Genomic DNA, 16,841 nt, shown 5'->3' with positions numbered 1-16,841 from the left:
TTACACAGTGGGTGCCAGAGCTGCATCTCTGAATGAAGATTTGAAATCATAGGAGCTGGTTTGTATTGCTTTGCACTGATGACCTTTACTGGACACAAACACAGTATGTAAGGACACATTTAATGGCATGTTTCTTCATTTAGTTGTCTATACTTAATATAATTAATTATAATAATTGTTAACTACATACTATTATATCTGAAAACATTTAAAATGCATTTATATTTAGTTTTATTTAAAACCTCAGACGGGTTGTAAATATTACTTAAAATATGTCCCATAATTGAATGGGAATTTGAAAACGCTCCTACGTCACTTCCGGATGAAATCGGACAGTAGTAAAAAAAAAAAAAAAAATAGGTAGCCATGAATTTCAGCTAGCTTGCCACCGATAACTGGTTGGTACACTCGAGTAAGTCCATTCATGTCAAGACACAAGAGGGATTTACGTAGTCCTGCGCTGCTTCTGAGTACATATAGGCGCTCCCCATCCCGTCTACCCGCCTGCTGTGAATCGGTAAGTAGGTCGCTTTCAGGCGGCCAAGCTAACGGGCTAGCAGCAGCCGCCGCTAGCTGGATAACCTGCTAGCGGTAGTGATGGATGGAGATTTGGCTGCTAAATACAGAGGTTCTGGTGATCAGTTCGACTTCTGTTTTGTTGGATTTCTGTTCACCTTTATATTCTAACAGTACGGACTAAAACCAAGGCTTTATATTATGGTTATGACATGTTGCATTAGCATGCCAGTGATTCTGTGTTTCTGCTGACATGGTGCTATGGGTATTATCCCTGTTTACCCTTGTCAAAAGCATCTGATGTCTGGCAATTTATTGCCTGTTGTTCACCAACACCAAAGGCTATCATTCATAGCAGTATCTGTAGAAATAATGCTTGATATTTATAGTCCTTAGAATAAATTCACCTGGGTGGTTTTTATTGCTTTTATACCTATATTTTACAAAAGAATTAGACTGGATTACAAGGTGTTGCCTGATTATGATTTCATATTTTGTACACTGTTCAGTTGCAACAAATAGTTTTATTTGTTTTCATAGGGTCTGAGTGGTTCACTGAAGAGACTGCGAGACCTTGGTGCAGTGCTCTGGAGGTTAACTACAGCACAAAAGGGTTTCTAAATCCAGGTATGTGTAACAGATATTTGTGTGTCTAACCATGCAGGGATGTTAGTAACGTTTTCAAAAGGGTAGTATGTCAAAAATAACAATTTAATCTGAAAAAGTATTAAAAAGTTAAGGTTGCTTGTCTGACTCTAAATAAAATCTCAATTTAAGATGAAGATTATTTAAAACAAGGGAATTTGGACCTTGCACAGGCTACTTCAGCGTGTGCTTGTGTATTGAATTGGTTTATGTAGGAAATGTTGACTTTTAGAAACATTACCTTGAAGACTATTTGCTTGGTAAAATCCAGCATTTTTCAGGAAAATCACACAATGTCGAACCAGAACTTCAACAACATACTCTGGCTTTGTTGCTAACAGGAATGACAAAATTGGTTATAGATTATAGTTTAGGTATATTTATGTTTACAATAAGATTCTTGAAAGTACAACCCATATAAGCTAATAAGATGCTGCTTTGAAGGGATGGCTAATCAACAATCCAGCAATGGGAGCAAAAACAGCACCTGAAGGCTTGCTGATAGTCGCATATCTAAGCAAAAGGAGCAACAACCAGGATTTGTTGTTTCCTTTTGTCATGTATCCTAGAATTATTATTTTTTGAAAGGTCCTATTTGAGTATTGCATCTTTCTATTTATTTAAGTTTGTTAGTTATTTGCAAGACAACATGTGCCTCTCAGATCACTGCAGCCTACACTATGGTATCAGAAATATTTCTTCTCAACTTGTCTTTAGTTTTTTGAGTTTAATTTTATTGCTTAGATAATACATTTGTTCTCAAATTACAACCCTTGAACAATGATTTCTAGTATATATTTTTTGTTGTTCTACTACTAGAATGAAAATGTAGCAGTACTAGGTTATATTCCGTTCACAGCGTGTTTCTGCAGAATCTAGTAAAGCGTTGACATCCCAACATTTTAAGAATGCTTATTTATTTTGTATCAGAACAATTAATGAGACCCAATAATATCTAAGTGCTAGCTTTGTAAAATGTCTAAGAAAATGCCATGTTCTAACATGATCCAACTCTTTAAAATCTTAGCTATATTTGAGTGACGGAGCTTTATAACTGAACCTTTTCCAACCTAAATTATATACTAGATTTAGATGCAAATATTTCACTAGGGTGATAATTACGTCCTGAGAAAAACTTTAAATTTGAGGGTCTAAGGCATGAAAACACTATCAGCACAAGCAAGATTGAAGTTGATTGAAGACTGTAGCTCTATGTGTCGAGGCAGTTCTGTTCTTAGAAACAAGAGGCTGTCCTGCAGAAACTCCTGTTACGTACAAATATTTGTCACTAACAAAAAAAATTAATGCTGCCTTGACTGGAACACCGTTGGTGAGTGAATGAAGCGGGACACGACTGCAATACTGATGAAGACCATGTAATACTGATGAAGTCTGTAATGTTTTTACTAAACTTTAGGGCTTCTATGGTGTATGTACACGTGAGATTTATTTGATTGAAGTACCAGACTGGGACTGTGTATTGGCAAATCACTTTCTTTGAATATTTTGAATCATTATCCTGGACAATGACAATTTTCATCTCATTGCTAGTTTTGGTCAAATATATATCGTCTGCAGACATTATTATGAATCATAGTTAGACTATTCCTGTTTATATGTTGCAAAGGAAACGCCTTGAATTGAGTCATGCCCTCGTGATGTTTCCTCCAAAAACAGGTTAATATTCAGTTTTGAAAATCACTCGATATTTAATTTAATTTTATTTTTATTTCGTTTTTGTGAACAGTTTGTTGTTTCTTATCTGCATTTACTCTGTCCTGCATTGACTTAATTAAGAATACATTCAGAAATAAATAACTTAATAATTGAATTACTTAATAAAAGAATTAATGGGCAATTATATCCAACAAAATGGAAAAAAAAGATATGCATTCATTAATATGTTATTTTCTATAGCCCTTTCTATTATTCATATTTAATCCCTCGCAAATATTTTTACAAAAAAAAAAAAAAACTTCTATTTCCCTTAGCCCATTTATTTCCATCTTTCTCTTTTACATTCCTTGGTCAGTGTATTGTCTTTTCTCCTCAACATGCAGCTGGAAATGTAAAAACGAACGGGGCGGGACAAAGACAGAGGGGGCAGTCTGTGGAACAGCGTCACCGCCTCAGCTTCTATCTTATTGGGTGAGGTCAAGCCTCTGGGAAGTAGCTGCTGAGCCTCATTATGGCTGCCTGCCTGGTACTGAAATGGAGCTAGCAAAAACAGCTAACGTCTGTCATGTTGTTGCTAAAGAAGGCAGGAGCATTGTGGATTTGGTGGTAGATAGCGCTGTTATTTGGGATCCCGTTCATCTGAAAGAATACTTAAGTTTGCCCAAATTCTGAGTAGCAAGGCATTCAGATTTATAGACCCGCCTTCAAAATAAAAGCATGCCTCAGTGATGTACAGTTTTCCAAAACTAATCGGAGGCCTTATGTTTCACTAAGGGCTCTTAGATCATCTGAACGGCCTCTATTGACTGTACCAAAAAACTAGGCAGAAACTCAGAAGAGATTGGGCCTTTTACATTGTGGAACAAATTGCCATTAAATATCAGATAGGCCTCTACTCTTATTGTTTTTAAGTCTAGTGGCTTTTGACAAGGTGTGAGTTGGTCTGGTCTTCTTTTATTTGCTACAGTTTGATGTGTTATTTTTACCGTTTTAATTTTTGGTTCTATTTCACTATTTTTATTATTTGTATCTTGATTTGACCTTTGATACTGTACAGCACTCGGTTTAAACAATTTGTATTTAAATGTGCTTTATAAATAAAATAGATTGGATTGGAAACTAAGAACTTCTATGTTAAATTAGTATCTTTAAACATTTTCAATGAGACTTGCTGAGGATATTTAGTTATACATAAAATAAAGCCTGGTAAATATGGTGAATATTAATCACCATATTAATAATCCGTTTAAAGTAAACTGTCATTCAAGGATTTCTGCCCTGATGAAGAGTTTGGTTTCCTTTTAATTCAAAGCCTTTCTTATAATTTTATTCAAAGAATACAGCCCTGGCCCCAGAGAAGATAATGGCCAAAATAGGGTTTGTATCAGTCAGAGTACATTTACAGAGAGTTCTTGGAGAAACAAGAACTCAAATACTATATTTCACCATGCAACTGGAACTCAAGTTTGCAAATCTGAAAACTCTGTAGGTTTTACACCTCTGGATGAAATATTGCATGTATGCTGAGAATTATAATATTGGCATATTCAGGTGGCTTCAAACTTTGACAGAAGATATGACAACATTTTTCAGTGACATAGATGGTCTTCTCTTAACCTTAAACAGGAATCTGTCTCTGGCGGACATTTTTCTTTTAAGCTGATGATTATAATGTAAAAATATATGTAATACTGGAATATTCCAGGGGTGCAATTTTCAATTTCCACATCGGATATGAATTAAGTGACATCTAGAGGTGATGTAGCTTCATTTTACAAAACTACAATTTTCTTTTCAAGGTGTTATGAACACAGTAAAAGATTAGGAGATATTGCCATATTAGTATTGCTTTAATTCTGAAATTCCACATTGAAAATGGATTACACTGTAATAACACAGCTCTCTGTCACTGAATGGGAAAAGCGAGAGACTGAGGAGTGAGAAAAGGCTTTTTGACTTCCAAATGTTGTTTAGGTTGTCATTTCTGTCAGGGATGGTGTATAATCAATAAAGTCTAATAAGAAGCCTTTCTCTATCTCCCTCGCTCCTCCAATATCTCGTGACATCCTGTGGCTTCAATGGTTATTACTAATATTTCATAGTCAGTGATAAATGTGTCATTGAGGCAGGCTGCTTTTCCAGTGGGTCAATGACAAAATGTTTTGGGGCCATGACTGATTAACAGCCCCTCTACTACTTACAGGAACTTACCAGATCAATATTCCAGAAGCTGAACTGACTTGATATTAAAGTGTTCCTTTATTTTGTATGTCACAGCTCTTGTTTTTTTGTGGTGTGTTAATTGCAGCATTAGGCCTACTTTTATTTTATTGCTGTAATGTTTTTCCTAAAGAAAACGGCTAAATGAATATCTCTCAAGAAAATTACTCCCATATTTTTCTATAAAAAAGTTGTATCTTCACATCCTTTGCCAGATGGAGATATTCGGCACTGGTTGTGCACAGTTTTTGTTCCACATCTGTCAGCATAGAATTATTTGATTTTTCACTGGAAAGCTTTTGTTGCTCTTGGATTTACAAAATAAGCAGGCTTTTCTTTGCTCCATTTATCAGCGAAACACACAAAAATGTCTATAGAATAACAACTGAACACAAACTTGTCCTCTTCTCCTCTTTCCTCCTCTTCTCTCTGTTCTTTTTGTCACCTTTAGGGATTCTTCTGATCAGCTTTTTTGCTTTACACCTTCTAAATGAACCGATTTAGAAGCTGGTGAAGTTTACTGATTGATTGTAGCTTAGAAAAAACTCTTAAAAACACTACTTTCTTTTTTTTAACTACACCCCACAGTTAGACTCGCTCACACTGCCCTAAAATGGTTCATATCCAACTTCACTGACAACAGTATGCTTCCATCAGTAATGAAAAGTCACAATATTACAGTTACTTGTGGTGTTCCCCAGGGGTAAGTTCCTGGACCCATTCTATCCATTAAACATATCCTTCTCCACTGTCATGTTATTCGTTGCTATTGAACTGGATTTAATTGCTATGTAGATGAAGCTCAATCCGAACACTACAGCAACTGCTTATTCAATTTCTAATTTAAGTTATAGAATTTAACTGTTATCAAGAAGTTATTTTAGGATATCAATCCATACAAAGGTTTCAGATGTTTTAATATTTTCACTAACAACTGCCTCTCATGTTCAGATTCGTGCCAGAAGATGAACGGCCTGTCCATACGAGAGCTATGCTGCTTGTTTTGCTGCCCCCCCTGTCCCAGCCGCATTGCAGCCAAACTGGCTTTTCTCCCTCCGGAGCCCACCTATGCTTTGCTCCCTGACCCAGATCCCGGATCTGGAGCAACAACTGTGTCTGCCGCCAATTCTGGGGCTGCTCCCCCCTCACTTGGAGCGCCAGGACTGCGTTCACGACTGGGTAATGCCAGTGGATCAGACAGAGGTGGCGGTGGTGGTGGCGGAGGAGGCGGCGGTGGTGGTGGTAGTGTTGGAGGAGCAGGAGGTGGTGGCGGCAGTGGTGGGGCTGCCAGCGCCAGCAGTAGTATCAGTGGGCCTGAAGGCAGGTGGAAGTTGCACCTGACAGAAAGAGCCGAGTTCCAGTATTCACAGAGAGAACTGGATGTGACTGACGTGTTCCTGACCAGATCTAGCCGAGGGAACAGGGTTGGATGCATGTACATTCGCTGTGCTCCCAATGCCAGGTGGGATATGAATCACCATTGTGAGACTGCATTTGCTGAGATACACACTTCATAAACCTGTTTATAAGTTGTTAGCAAGCCATCAGCGATATTAGTCAACTTTAAGTTTTCAAGTAGGAGTGCCCTTTCCTTTTGTCTTTACGCTGGACTTCCTTCCATTCTTCTCTCCCCTTTCTGTCTCACAGGTTCACAGTGTTGTTCTCACATGGCAATGCCGTTGACCTGGGTCAGATGAGCAGCTTCTACATCGGTTTAGGCACACGCATCAACTGCAACATCTTCTCCTACGATTACTCAGGCTACGGTGTTAGCACTGGCAAGCCATCTGAGAAGAACCTTTACGCAGACATCGATGCTGCATGGCACGCCCTGCGCTCTAGGTAAGGAGGCACGATTGGTTTTGATTTAGCTGGTAGAAAAACTGTCAAAACCGACTGGCTCATTTTTGGTCAAACCAGTTATCAGACAGATCAGGCAAAGCTCTGCAATAGCTCTTTATTATAGCTTATTTTCTTATTCATTAAATGCATTAAAATCATTTTTGGTCTATAAACACATTAAGCAAGCAGCATGTTATTTGTTCCACATGTTTTGTATTGTATAAAAATGATAAAGATTTGAAAAAGGGGCATTTGTTTTAATGCATTAATATAATATTGTAATATGCTGCTGATTTATTTATTTTTGTTCTCTTTGTTATATGTCTCAGAAAAAACTAAAACCTGTCAGAGTTGTTATCTGCAAAATCAAATCTCAAAGAAAACCAGAAATCGATGTTGGCCAGAAAAGGCTCAATCGGTGCATTTCTAACTAAATCAAGCCAAAAGAACTTTGTTTGTAGAAAGCTCCTGGCACCTAAACATTAAAAACAGCACTTAACAAATACAGTGTTAAAAAAATAAAGTGAACACTTAAACAACAATATAACTCCAAATAAATCAAACTTCTGTGAAATCAAACTGTCCACTTAGGAAGCAACACTGATTGACAATTAATTTCACAGCTGTTGTACAAATGGAATAGACAACAGGGGGAAATCTTTGGCGATTAGCAAGAAACACTCAATTAAGGAGTGGTTCTGCAGGTGGGGACCACAGACCACTTCTCAGTACCGATGCTTTCTGGCTGATGTTTTGGTCACTTTTGAATGTTGGTGGTGCTTTCACACTTGTGGTAGCATGAGACGGACTCTACAACCCACACAAGTGGCTCAGGTAGTGCAGCTCATCCAGGATGGCACATCAATGCAAGCTGTGGCAAGAAGGTTTGCTGTGTCTGTCAGCGTAGTGTCCAGAGCCTGGAGGTGCTACCAGGAGACAGACCAGTACACCAGGAGACGTGGAGGAGGCCGTAGGAGAGCAACAACCCAGCAGCAGGACTGCTACCTCCGCCTTTCTGCAAGGAGGAACAGGAGGAGCACTGCCAGAGCCCTGCAAAATGACCTCCAGCAGGCCACAAATGTACATGTGTCTGCACAGACGGTTAGAAACCGACTCCATGAAGATGGTATGAGGGCCCGACGTCCACAAATGGGGGTTGTGCTCACAGCCCAACACCGTGCAGGACGCTTGGCATTTGCCAGAGAACACCAGGATTGGCAAATTCGCCACTGGTGCCCTGTGCTCTTCACAGATGAAAGCAGGTTCACACTGAGCACATGTGACAGACGTGACAGAGTCTGGAGACACCGTGGAGAGCGATCTGCTGCCTGCAACATCCTTCAGCATGACCGGTTTGGCAGTGGGTCAGTAATGGTGTGGGGTGGCATTTCTTTGGAGGGCTGCATGACTGCCATTAGGTCATTATAAGATCGTCAGACCCCTTGTGAGACCATATACTGGTGTGGTTGGCCCTGGGTTCCTCCTAATACAGGACAATGCTAGACCTCATGTGGCTGGAGTGTGTCAGCAGTTCCTGCAAGATGAAGACATTGAAGCTATGGACTGGCCCGCCCGTTCCCCAGACCTGAATCCGATTGAGCACATCTGGGACATCATGTCTCGCTCCATCCACCAACATCACGTTGCACCACAGACTGTCCAGGAGTTGGTGGATGCTTTAGTCCAGGTCTGGGAGGAGATCCCTCAGGAGACCATCCACCGTCTCATCAGGAGCATGTCCAGGTGTTGTAGGGAGGTCATGCAGGCACATGGAGGCCACACACAATACTGAGCCTCATTTTGACTTGTTTTAAGGACATTACATCAAAGTTGGATCAGCCTGTAGTGTGTTTTTCCACTTTAATTTTGTGTGTGACTCCAAATCCAGGCATTCATTGGTTAATAAATTTAATTTCCATTGATGATTTTTGTGTGATTTTGTTGTCAGCACATTCAACTTTATACAGAACAAAGTATTCAATGAGAATATTTCATTCATTCAGATCTAGGATGTGTTATTTGAGGTTTCCCTTTATTTTTTTGAGCAGTGTAATAAAATGAAATTAAGTATAAATTTTCCCTTTTAATGTTAAAACTAATAACACAGTTAACTGTTTAATAAAAGTTAGAATAAGTAGTTTGCTGCATTTATCTCTAGAGGCTGGAATGTATCATTATGTGAAGCACTTTAACACACACATGGTGTTAGCTGTAACAAGTCGATTGCAAAAATTGATAATCCCTGTTATTTGTATGTAAATAAATAAATAAACAACTAAACAGCACATTTGCCACCATATTTTATCCAAACATGAAGTTCTGTTCTGTTTTTCTTCTGTTTTATTCTGAAATTTGTCGGCTTGTCTTGCAGGTATGGCATCAGCCCTGAAAATATCATCCTGTATGGACAGAGCATTGGCACAGTGCCCACAGTAGACTTAGCATCAAGGTTCGAATGCGCTGCAGTGGTCCTTCATTCTCCTCTCACCTCTGGCATGAGGGTGGCCTTCCCTGACACAAAGAAAACTTACTGCTTCGATGCCTTCCCCAAGTGAGTTCTTCACCGTGGTTGTTTTGATTCAGTCCAAACCAAAACAGGCCAAAACTTTGTAAAATATGATTATATTTCCTTTATGGAAAAACAAAAGTTAAAACAAAATTTTCCTAGGATTTTTTATTTTTTTTTAAGATATTGTATGCCTATTTTTCACTTGATGTCAGCAACTGATGGATAAAATTTCATAAAGCAACAGAAGAGCAGAATTATTATCTTAACTTCATATTTAAGTCGGGCAATTGTTTTTAAAAAGGATAAAGTGTTTAAATTGAGATTAGGAGCTCTGGGAATTTTTACCTCGGTCATACAGTAACTAAAATCTATATCAAGTTGAGACTTCTTCCCACAGGCTTAACACCATCTGTTGGATCCTTTAGTCAAAGGAAGCGAGGCAGGAGGCTACCGAAGTACTCTTACATAATCATAGTTCTAGTCTAGTTAGAAAATTACTGGACAAATTAACACATGCTTATTTCTTTAAGTTAAAGTACGTGCAAAAAAGTATGTGTTGTGTATTTGGAGTCTGTAGGAATGCAGAAAAGTTTAATTTAGTCTCTCCAGGTGCAGCGTAGATGTCTTTATATTCTGTTTGGGTCATATTTTTCAATCTGTTCAGTTTTCTCTATTGTCTGTTATGTTTTTCCAACTGTTACGCCACAGTATTTGCAGCGGAGCAGCTAAACAAGGTCCTGGACCTTCAGGCTGATCTATTTCAGGAATTTATTTCTTGCTGCGATTTTTGTCATCCAAGCTCAAGTATGCCAAAGCTGCAAGTGGATAAGTCTTAATATTCGGTTGTTGGGTGTAATAACCCGAAACAATTCATTTCACCGTCCCCCAGCATCAGAACCTCTTCAAAGTGTCTGGTTAAATTTTATTTTTCATTGAAATGTGAAGTGCCTCCGTAGCATTTATATAGACCGCATCAAGTCGAGTGGCTCACAGACGCACCTCAGAACGGGTAAAAGTGGAGCCTGTTCAGTTACAATAACAAGGAATTCAAACCAAAGCATTGCAGTTTCATTTTAATAATAATAATAATCATCTTTATTGGTCATTGCACATGTACATTACAACAAAATTTGTCCTCTGCATTTAACCCATCCCTTATAGGGAGCAGTGGGCTGCCATTGTGCGGCGCTCGGGGAGCATTCTGGGGCTAAGGGTCTTGCTCAGGGACCCAGAGTGGTAATCTGTGGGATATGAACCTGGCCCCTTCTGTCCCCTCTGGAACACAAACCTCCTGTTCTAACCACTAGGCCACCACTCCCCTTATACAGACCACAAATGAATGATTTAAGTATGTCCCCTTTAAAGACATTTTTTGTCGATTTGTAATAACCCCAAAGGGTTTTCTAAAGTGCCGCATGAATATAAGTAGAGGAGCACCAAGAATGACCAGAATTGACATCAGTGGAAAGTTAAAAACTACACCTTTTCCTGTTTATGCAAATTGCTCCTAAGAAACGACACTCTTCGGTGTGGACGCTGTTACTGAGGGAAGAAGACTCAAAGTTAGCTATTTTCAGCATCTGAGATTAGTTTATCTTTGTTTATCAGATGTAGATCAGATTTTAATTTATTCTTTAATTCTTTGTTTCTTTCTTTCACCCCAAACCTATGAATATGAAAATATTATGCTTTTTCATATTTTGTTAAATTTTGTACTAACTTTAGAGAAACGTTTTTCTGTGTTTGCCTTCTTTAAGAAAACTGTTTAATATATAATAATGTAAGTATGCATTGTATGTTGTCAGAAGATATAAAGCAACAGACTGGAAAAATAATTCATCAGAGTTTTTAGTTTCCGATTCAATGTTGAATATAAAAAGCTGGTTTTTCCTCATTGATAGCTTTTTGGAAACAAGGTTGTTTTTAAATGGGTCCTGAATTAGAAAAAAATTTATTTTACTGCATCTGTTTAAATATATTTTTCCTTAACCTACATCTTTCCCCTGGCTGATAGGACCATCCTGGGAAAACTGTATTTTAAAAATTCATTGTTTTCTACAAACCTTTTATAGACGCAATCTGATAAACTCAAGACCAATTTCATGAGTAAAATTACTGATCTTACTTTAAAATACCACTGAAATGCGCATAACTCCATAAAGCAGTAATCCATAAATCTCTTCCAGCATCGAGAAGGTTTCCAAGATCCCGTCTCCAGTGCTCATCATTCACGGTACAGAAGACGAGGTGATCGACTTCTCTCACGGCCTCGCCCTATTCGAGCGCTGTCCCAAGGCCGTGGAGCCCCTGTGGGTGGAGGGGGCCGGCCACAACGACATCGAGCTTTATAGTCAGTACTTGGAGAGGCTACGACGCTTCATCAACCAGGACCTGGCTGCACAGCACGCCTGAGAAACAAGCAGCCTCTACGTGTTTGTATCTATAACACTGTGTATGTGCATCTGTTTGCTAGTGTGTGTGTGAGCGAGAGAGAGAGTGTGTGAGCATGTTTGCAATGAATGAGCGTGTGTGTGTGATTTTGGTCACATCTGTGTGTCTTTAAAGCAGCACACCTACAGGTTAAACACAAACTATGTTGTGTTTCCTGTTTTTAAAGCTGACATTTTTTTAAACGTCATTAGCTTTATACATTTGTACAGTGATGGTGAAACACTACAGAATAGACAAAATCATTTCAGAGTCGCAGATTCGAAGGACAACCTGGAATTGCAGCTTTAAAACGTGTTGACTTCATTCAATTGACAAGTGGGAGATTTTGTCCAAAAAGGCACACAGATGTAATTCTGAAGTGATGTGTTGCTGAATATGCTGTGATGTGTGTGTTCAAACCACTGTGGATCTGTGTGCACACATTAGTATGCATGAGTGAATGTGTGCAGAAATGAAGGACATCCTGGTAACTTGGAAATCTACAGTAGTGGAGGGGTAATGAGGACATCAATATTGATGTTTCTTTTTGTTTTATTTGTAAATCATGTAATTTTTGTGTAATGAAGAATACCTCCATAGTTTGACTAGTTCTCTTTTCCAGTTGGCAAACACTGATCAAGAGTGTATCCCTCCTTCACTATTTGTTTACCTTTTTAATGGACATCAGTCTGACTGCCAGGGCATTCCCAAGTTTTTCTCCAGCTAACACTAATCATCTTAAATGTGTGGTTTGGGGGTCTGTCTCCAGTCTTCTTCTTCCAGTCCTTTTGGATTGGAGTAGTCAGAAATCCTTTCACAGCTTGCATGGCTGCACAATGTCTCATACTTTCCCTTATTATTAATTCCCAAAAGGCCAGCTTTCACGTCTTTTCCAGTCCTAAACTTTCCATTCAGTTACAGAAACAGGTTTCAGGGAATACATTAAAATTCCTGTTCAAAGAATCTAAATTTTCTTGGTTTTTAGGTACAAGTTCGCTTTGTCGTTTCTCCGTTTTACCCAGAGTGGGTGTGCTAATGAGATTTTTGAAGCTTGCAGACGTTCCGGGTAGTGGCTGAACCAGAAACAGTAAAGTACCAGTAAAGACCATAAGACCACAGCATGTCTGATGCAGCAGAGTGGTTGGTGTGTGAAGGTCCGGGCTGAAGTTTACCTGCACTAATCATCTCCACAAATGTTATAATTTTGAGCTTTTAGTGATTTATTTAAACTGTTCTTGTTTCAGGGTGAAATGGAACAAGATGCAACTTCATGATCTAAAAAACAAAAACAAGAATTTGCACAACAGCTTTACATTTATTGTGGATTTTTATTTATTCCACACAGGCCTCTTAAGTTATACACGTGGCCTCAAATACTTAAATGCACCCCAACTCATATTTGGATCTATAGTAAGTTGTAGGCCACATGTTGTCAGGAGTCTGTAACAAGCTTGTGGCAGAATCCTGGCTGAATATTTCAAACCTTTTTTTCAGAAATAATAAATCCATCTCCTGACATGAACCCAGCTTTTAAAAATGGTCCAATAGATTTCCATACGGTTGAGGTCTGACCCATCCCAGAAGCTGCTTTATCGACAGTCTTGATTTGTGTTTGAGATCGTCGTCCCAGTTGAAAACCCAACTGTGTCCACGTTTCAATCATGTATTTGTTGATTTGAGGTTGAAAGTTGAAGAATTTGGAAGTAGTCCACCATCTTAATTATTCCATCTCCAACATTCAGTGCATGACTACTACTGGCAGAGGAAAGAAAAAAAAAGCCTTCTCAGCATGATGCTGCCACCACCACCATGGTTAACAGTTGGTAAAAGGTTTTTATGATCGAAAGCTTCCACCATGACTCCTTCAAACTTACTTTTAACAGCTCAGCTGGCTCAAGTCTTTGTCTCCTGATTATAAATAGTTTTTTTTTCTCCATAAAACAGTTGCCAGCTGCAAATTTCAGGTTTTGGAGCAGGCATGTCTTTCTTGCTCAGCAGCCTGTCAGTCCAGGTTGATATTTAACTCGCTTCACTGTGGATAGTAAAACCGGTGTTGCGGCAGCTTCCACCTGATTGAGCCTTAATCTCGAACATCCCAACGAATTTCCTTACATAGTTACGTTTTTTCAAGTAGTCAGAATTGTAGCTTGTTGACAGCTACAAATATTCTGCTGTCCCTGTAACTTGCTAACACATTTGCAAGTAGATATTTAAACTTTGTGCACCAAATGTATTTGTAAAAGTGAAGTCGTGTTGAATAATACTTTCCCGCTGGGAAAAGATCGGTTCAAATGCATTATTAAAAGCTTAAAATAAATCTCAAATTAATGCCTAATAGTTTTGTAAACGTTTGACCGACACTTCAGATGCTTTCTTAATCTTTGGAAAGAGCCATGTTTTTCTTTTTTACTTCTTTCTGCTTTACTGGAAATTGACCAACTATCTAAATGATTGTGTGAGGGACGCCCGTCTGTTCGGCTTGCCCTCAGCGAGAACTGAAATGACCACATTTCCCTAAATGTTGAAACATTAGCCGTCAGTCTGAAGCGCCGCTAAAGTTGCGGCCTTTGGAGCTTCAAGCGTCTGTTCGAGTTGACTCCAAAGCTGCTCTCTGCTTCAAATACTAACATGAACTATGTCCATTTTTAGTCACAGATACCATGCGTAGTCTGACTTATGCTGATTAGCAATAATCAGTTTCCAGTATTGAGTGAGCTTCCGCAGGACATTTGCTAGGCCAATTTTAGTCTTGGTGTAATTATTCCTAAGTTGTTCCATGTTTTGGATGTTTCATAATCATGCTTCTTGATGTTGAGACTAACGATGTGATCCAGATCAGGTGCCAGGATGGGATGAAGCTTCCTGTTTTGTTTCCATCTCTGGCCCTAAATGTACAGAAGCTCTCTTGTGGCTGACAGAACGCTGCAATGTCTGACACAAGCCATACTTGAGCCTCGTCACTGTTGGTGTGGTGCAGGTTACACCACACGTACGCACACACACCTTTTGCACATCAACATACACACGCGCAAACACACACCCATAAAAACACAACATACACACTATATATATATATAAATATATATCTGATCTAGCATGAAAAAGCAGGTCTTAAGTTCAGCACTATTGTACAAAGCATCCAAAGTGTAACAAGGGTATAAAATGTACATCTGTCTTTTCATTATCATTGACCATGTTGTAAAGGAAAGCATGAAGGATACAGCTTTTCCTGGGTGGAGATGTACTAATGGGTCCTGTGTGCAGACCTGCTGTAGTACAAGATGTTTGCTGCACAGGAGATCCATCAGTTTCAGTGATAGTGGCTACGTTGTATCAAAGGGAACGTTTATTAACCGGCGCTGACCTGGTTGCTCCTTTTTGGGAGTGCGAGTGGGTCTCTGGAAGCAGCAGAAAATGTTTTTTGAACACCACTCACCTCCTGTCTGCTCGAGCAGGGATGTTTTTTTTCTCTCCCCCCCTCGTTCTCATCCTGTGCTTTGTGTATGTGATATTTGAATAATGGAAATCTGTTACATTCTCAAACTCAGAAACTGAGTCATCAGAAGAATCTGAGAGAGTGAAGAGTCTCTCTCTCTGGAAGTAAGAGGTTGTCCTCAGTTTTCTATCTGGATGGGTTGGGGAAACCAGTGAGACCTCACTGGGTTTGGGAATCTGGGTTGGATGCGTACTGTTTATCGATGCACCCGTATGGGTCATATATTGTATCCTCTGGCCTTGAATGTTTATTGATCGGGGAGGGAGGGGGGATTAAACAGTAAAACTGTATGCATGTCTGTGTTTTACAGAGCAAATGATGGGATGGAGCATAATCTTATGTGTTGTCAATGTGAGGATAAAGCTGAATTCATAGCGTTGGGACATTAAACTCCAAAAAAAAAAAAAAAAAAAGATAAGGGGAAAAAAAGGACATTTATCTGAATTTTTTAATGCTGATACTAACTGATGTAATGTTGATTTTTGTGCTAGAGATTGACTGGGTCAGATGTCGGGGATGGGGGTGTAGAACCTATTAGTAGACTGTTTATATGGTTACTGTACTTAACCAGTTTCTTTCTTTGTATTATAATTTGTAATTTTATGTTGGTTTTTTTGAACTGAGAATATGATGTAATGAAATGAATTCATGGGACTGAATCTTGACCTTTTTATGGACAACAAAATAAAATCGCTTAAGTACAAAAAAGTGAAAGTAGGTGGTTTCAATCATTTACAATCTATAAATTAACATTTATTACACAAACTGCACAATTACATAGAAATGCAAGTATTTGCATTTGTACAGTTAAGACTGCTGCCATGTTTGAAATAATGAATGCTGAAAATGTTAAAGATTCTTGTACAAATTGTGAGTTAGATGCAGTGGAAATAAGTCAGTTTTACATACAGGTATAAAGCACACACACAATCACATTATCAGGTGTTTAAGCAGCTTTAAACGTTTAATTTTGGTGCCAGAAACCTTTAGTTTGTTCATGACAAATATTTAACAGCTGTGACATTTTACATATTTTCATGAATTTTGAAGAATCAGATCATTTTGGCTTCTGTGTCTTGGACGAGATGTATTGCAATTGGACCGCATTGCTGCTTTAATGGGCTTTAAGAAATCTGCAAGGGCTGACTGCCCTCTGCTGGTTAGATCTCGTCATTACCAGAATAAAATCGACAAATTCTAACACTAAAAGTACAATATTTGGACTTCCTACAGAATGAGGGGCTTAAACAATAACATTAAATGAGTTCATATTCCAGCTTAGTTAAACTCGAGTCTGTTCTCAGATGCGCAAATATTCTTGATAAAAAAAAATCACAGCCACGGCTTTGTTAGCTGCCTGGCGCTACGTCATTCCTCACAGACAGTCCCGTTAGGCATGGGCCGGTAAACGATTCTCACGCAGACCTCTAGCCTTGAGTAAAACTAATATAGTTTTATGGTATTTACTAAAAAACTTAAACTATAAATGTATAACGTGATCTATGT

The 16,841-nt window shown here is 38.8% G+C and overlaps 1 protein-coding gene across 2 annotated transcripts; it reads left to right on the top strand.

The window, feature by feature from the left end:
* The first annotated feature begins 326 nt into the window (after positions 1-326).
* LOC124869854 (alpha/beta hydrolase domain-containing protein 17A-like) lies at positions 327-16,043 on the top strand. 2 transcript variants are annotated; one of them, XM_047368018.1, is made up of 7 exons: positions 327-517; positions 1,057-1,143; positions 3,222-3,309; positions 6,010-6,520; positions 6,706-6,900; positions 9,272-9,451; positions 11,596-16,043. In XM_047368018.1, the coding sequence occupies exons 4-7, from the start codon at positions 6,024-6,026 to the stop codon at positions 11,819-11,821; spliced, it is 1,098 nt and encodes a 365-aa protein (XP_047223974.1). In that variant the 5' UTR covers positions 327-517; positions 1,057-1,143; positions 3,222-3,309; positions 6,010-6,023; the 3' UTR covers positions 11,822-16,043. The 2 variants fall into 2 exon arrangements, with proteins under 2 accessions (XP_047223974.1, XP_047223973.1); XM_047368017.1 differs by lacking the exon at positions 3,222-3,309.
* Positions 16,044-16,841: the final 798 nt, after the last annotated feature.

Source organism: Girardinichthys multiradiatus, chromosome 6, assembly GCF_021462225.1.
Source record: "Girardinichthys multiradiatus isolate DD_20200921_A chromosome 6, DD_fGirMul_XY1, whole genome shotgun sequence".
NCBI lineage: Eukaryota > Metazoa > Chordata > Actinopteri > Cyprinodontiformes > Goodeidae > Girardinichthys > Girardinichthys multiradiatus.
The sequence above is the reverse complement of the archived record's forward strand: the minus strand, read 5'-3'. Positions and strand labels throughout refer to the sequence as shown.

Excerpts from the sequence above, each read along its gene's own strand:
- LOC124869854 (XM_047368017.1), top strand. The coding sequence starts at position 6,024 with ATGAACGGCCTGTCCATACGAGAGCTATGCTGCTTGTTTTGCTGCCCC. Across the intron at positions 6,521-6,705 it reads CGCTGTGCTCCCAATGCCAG|GTTCACAGTGTTGTTCTCAC; the intron begins GTGGGATATGAA and ends TCTGTCTCACAG. Across the intron at positions 6,901-9,271 it reads TGGCACGCCCTGCGCTCTAG|GTATGGCATCAGCCCTGAAA; the intron begins GTAAGGAGGCAC and ends CTTGTCTTGCAG.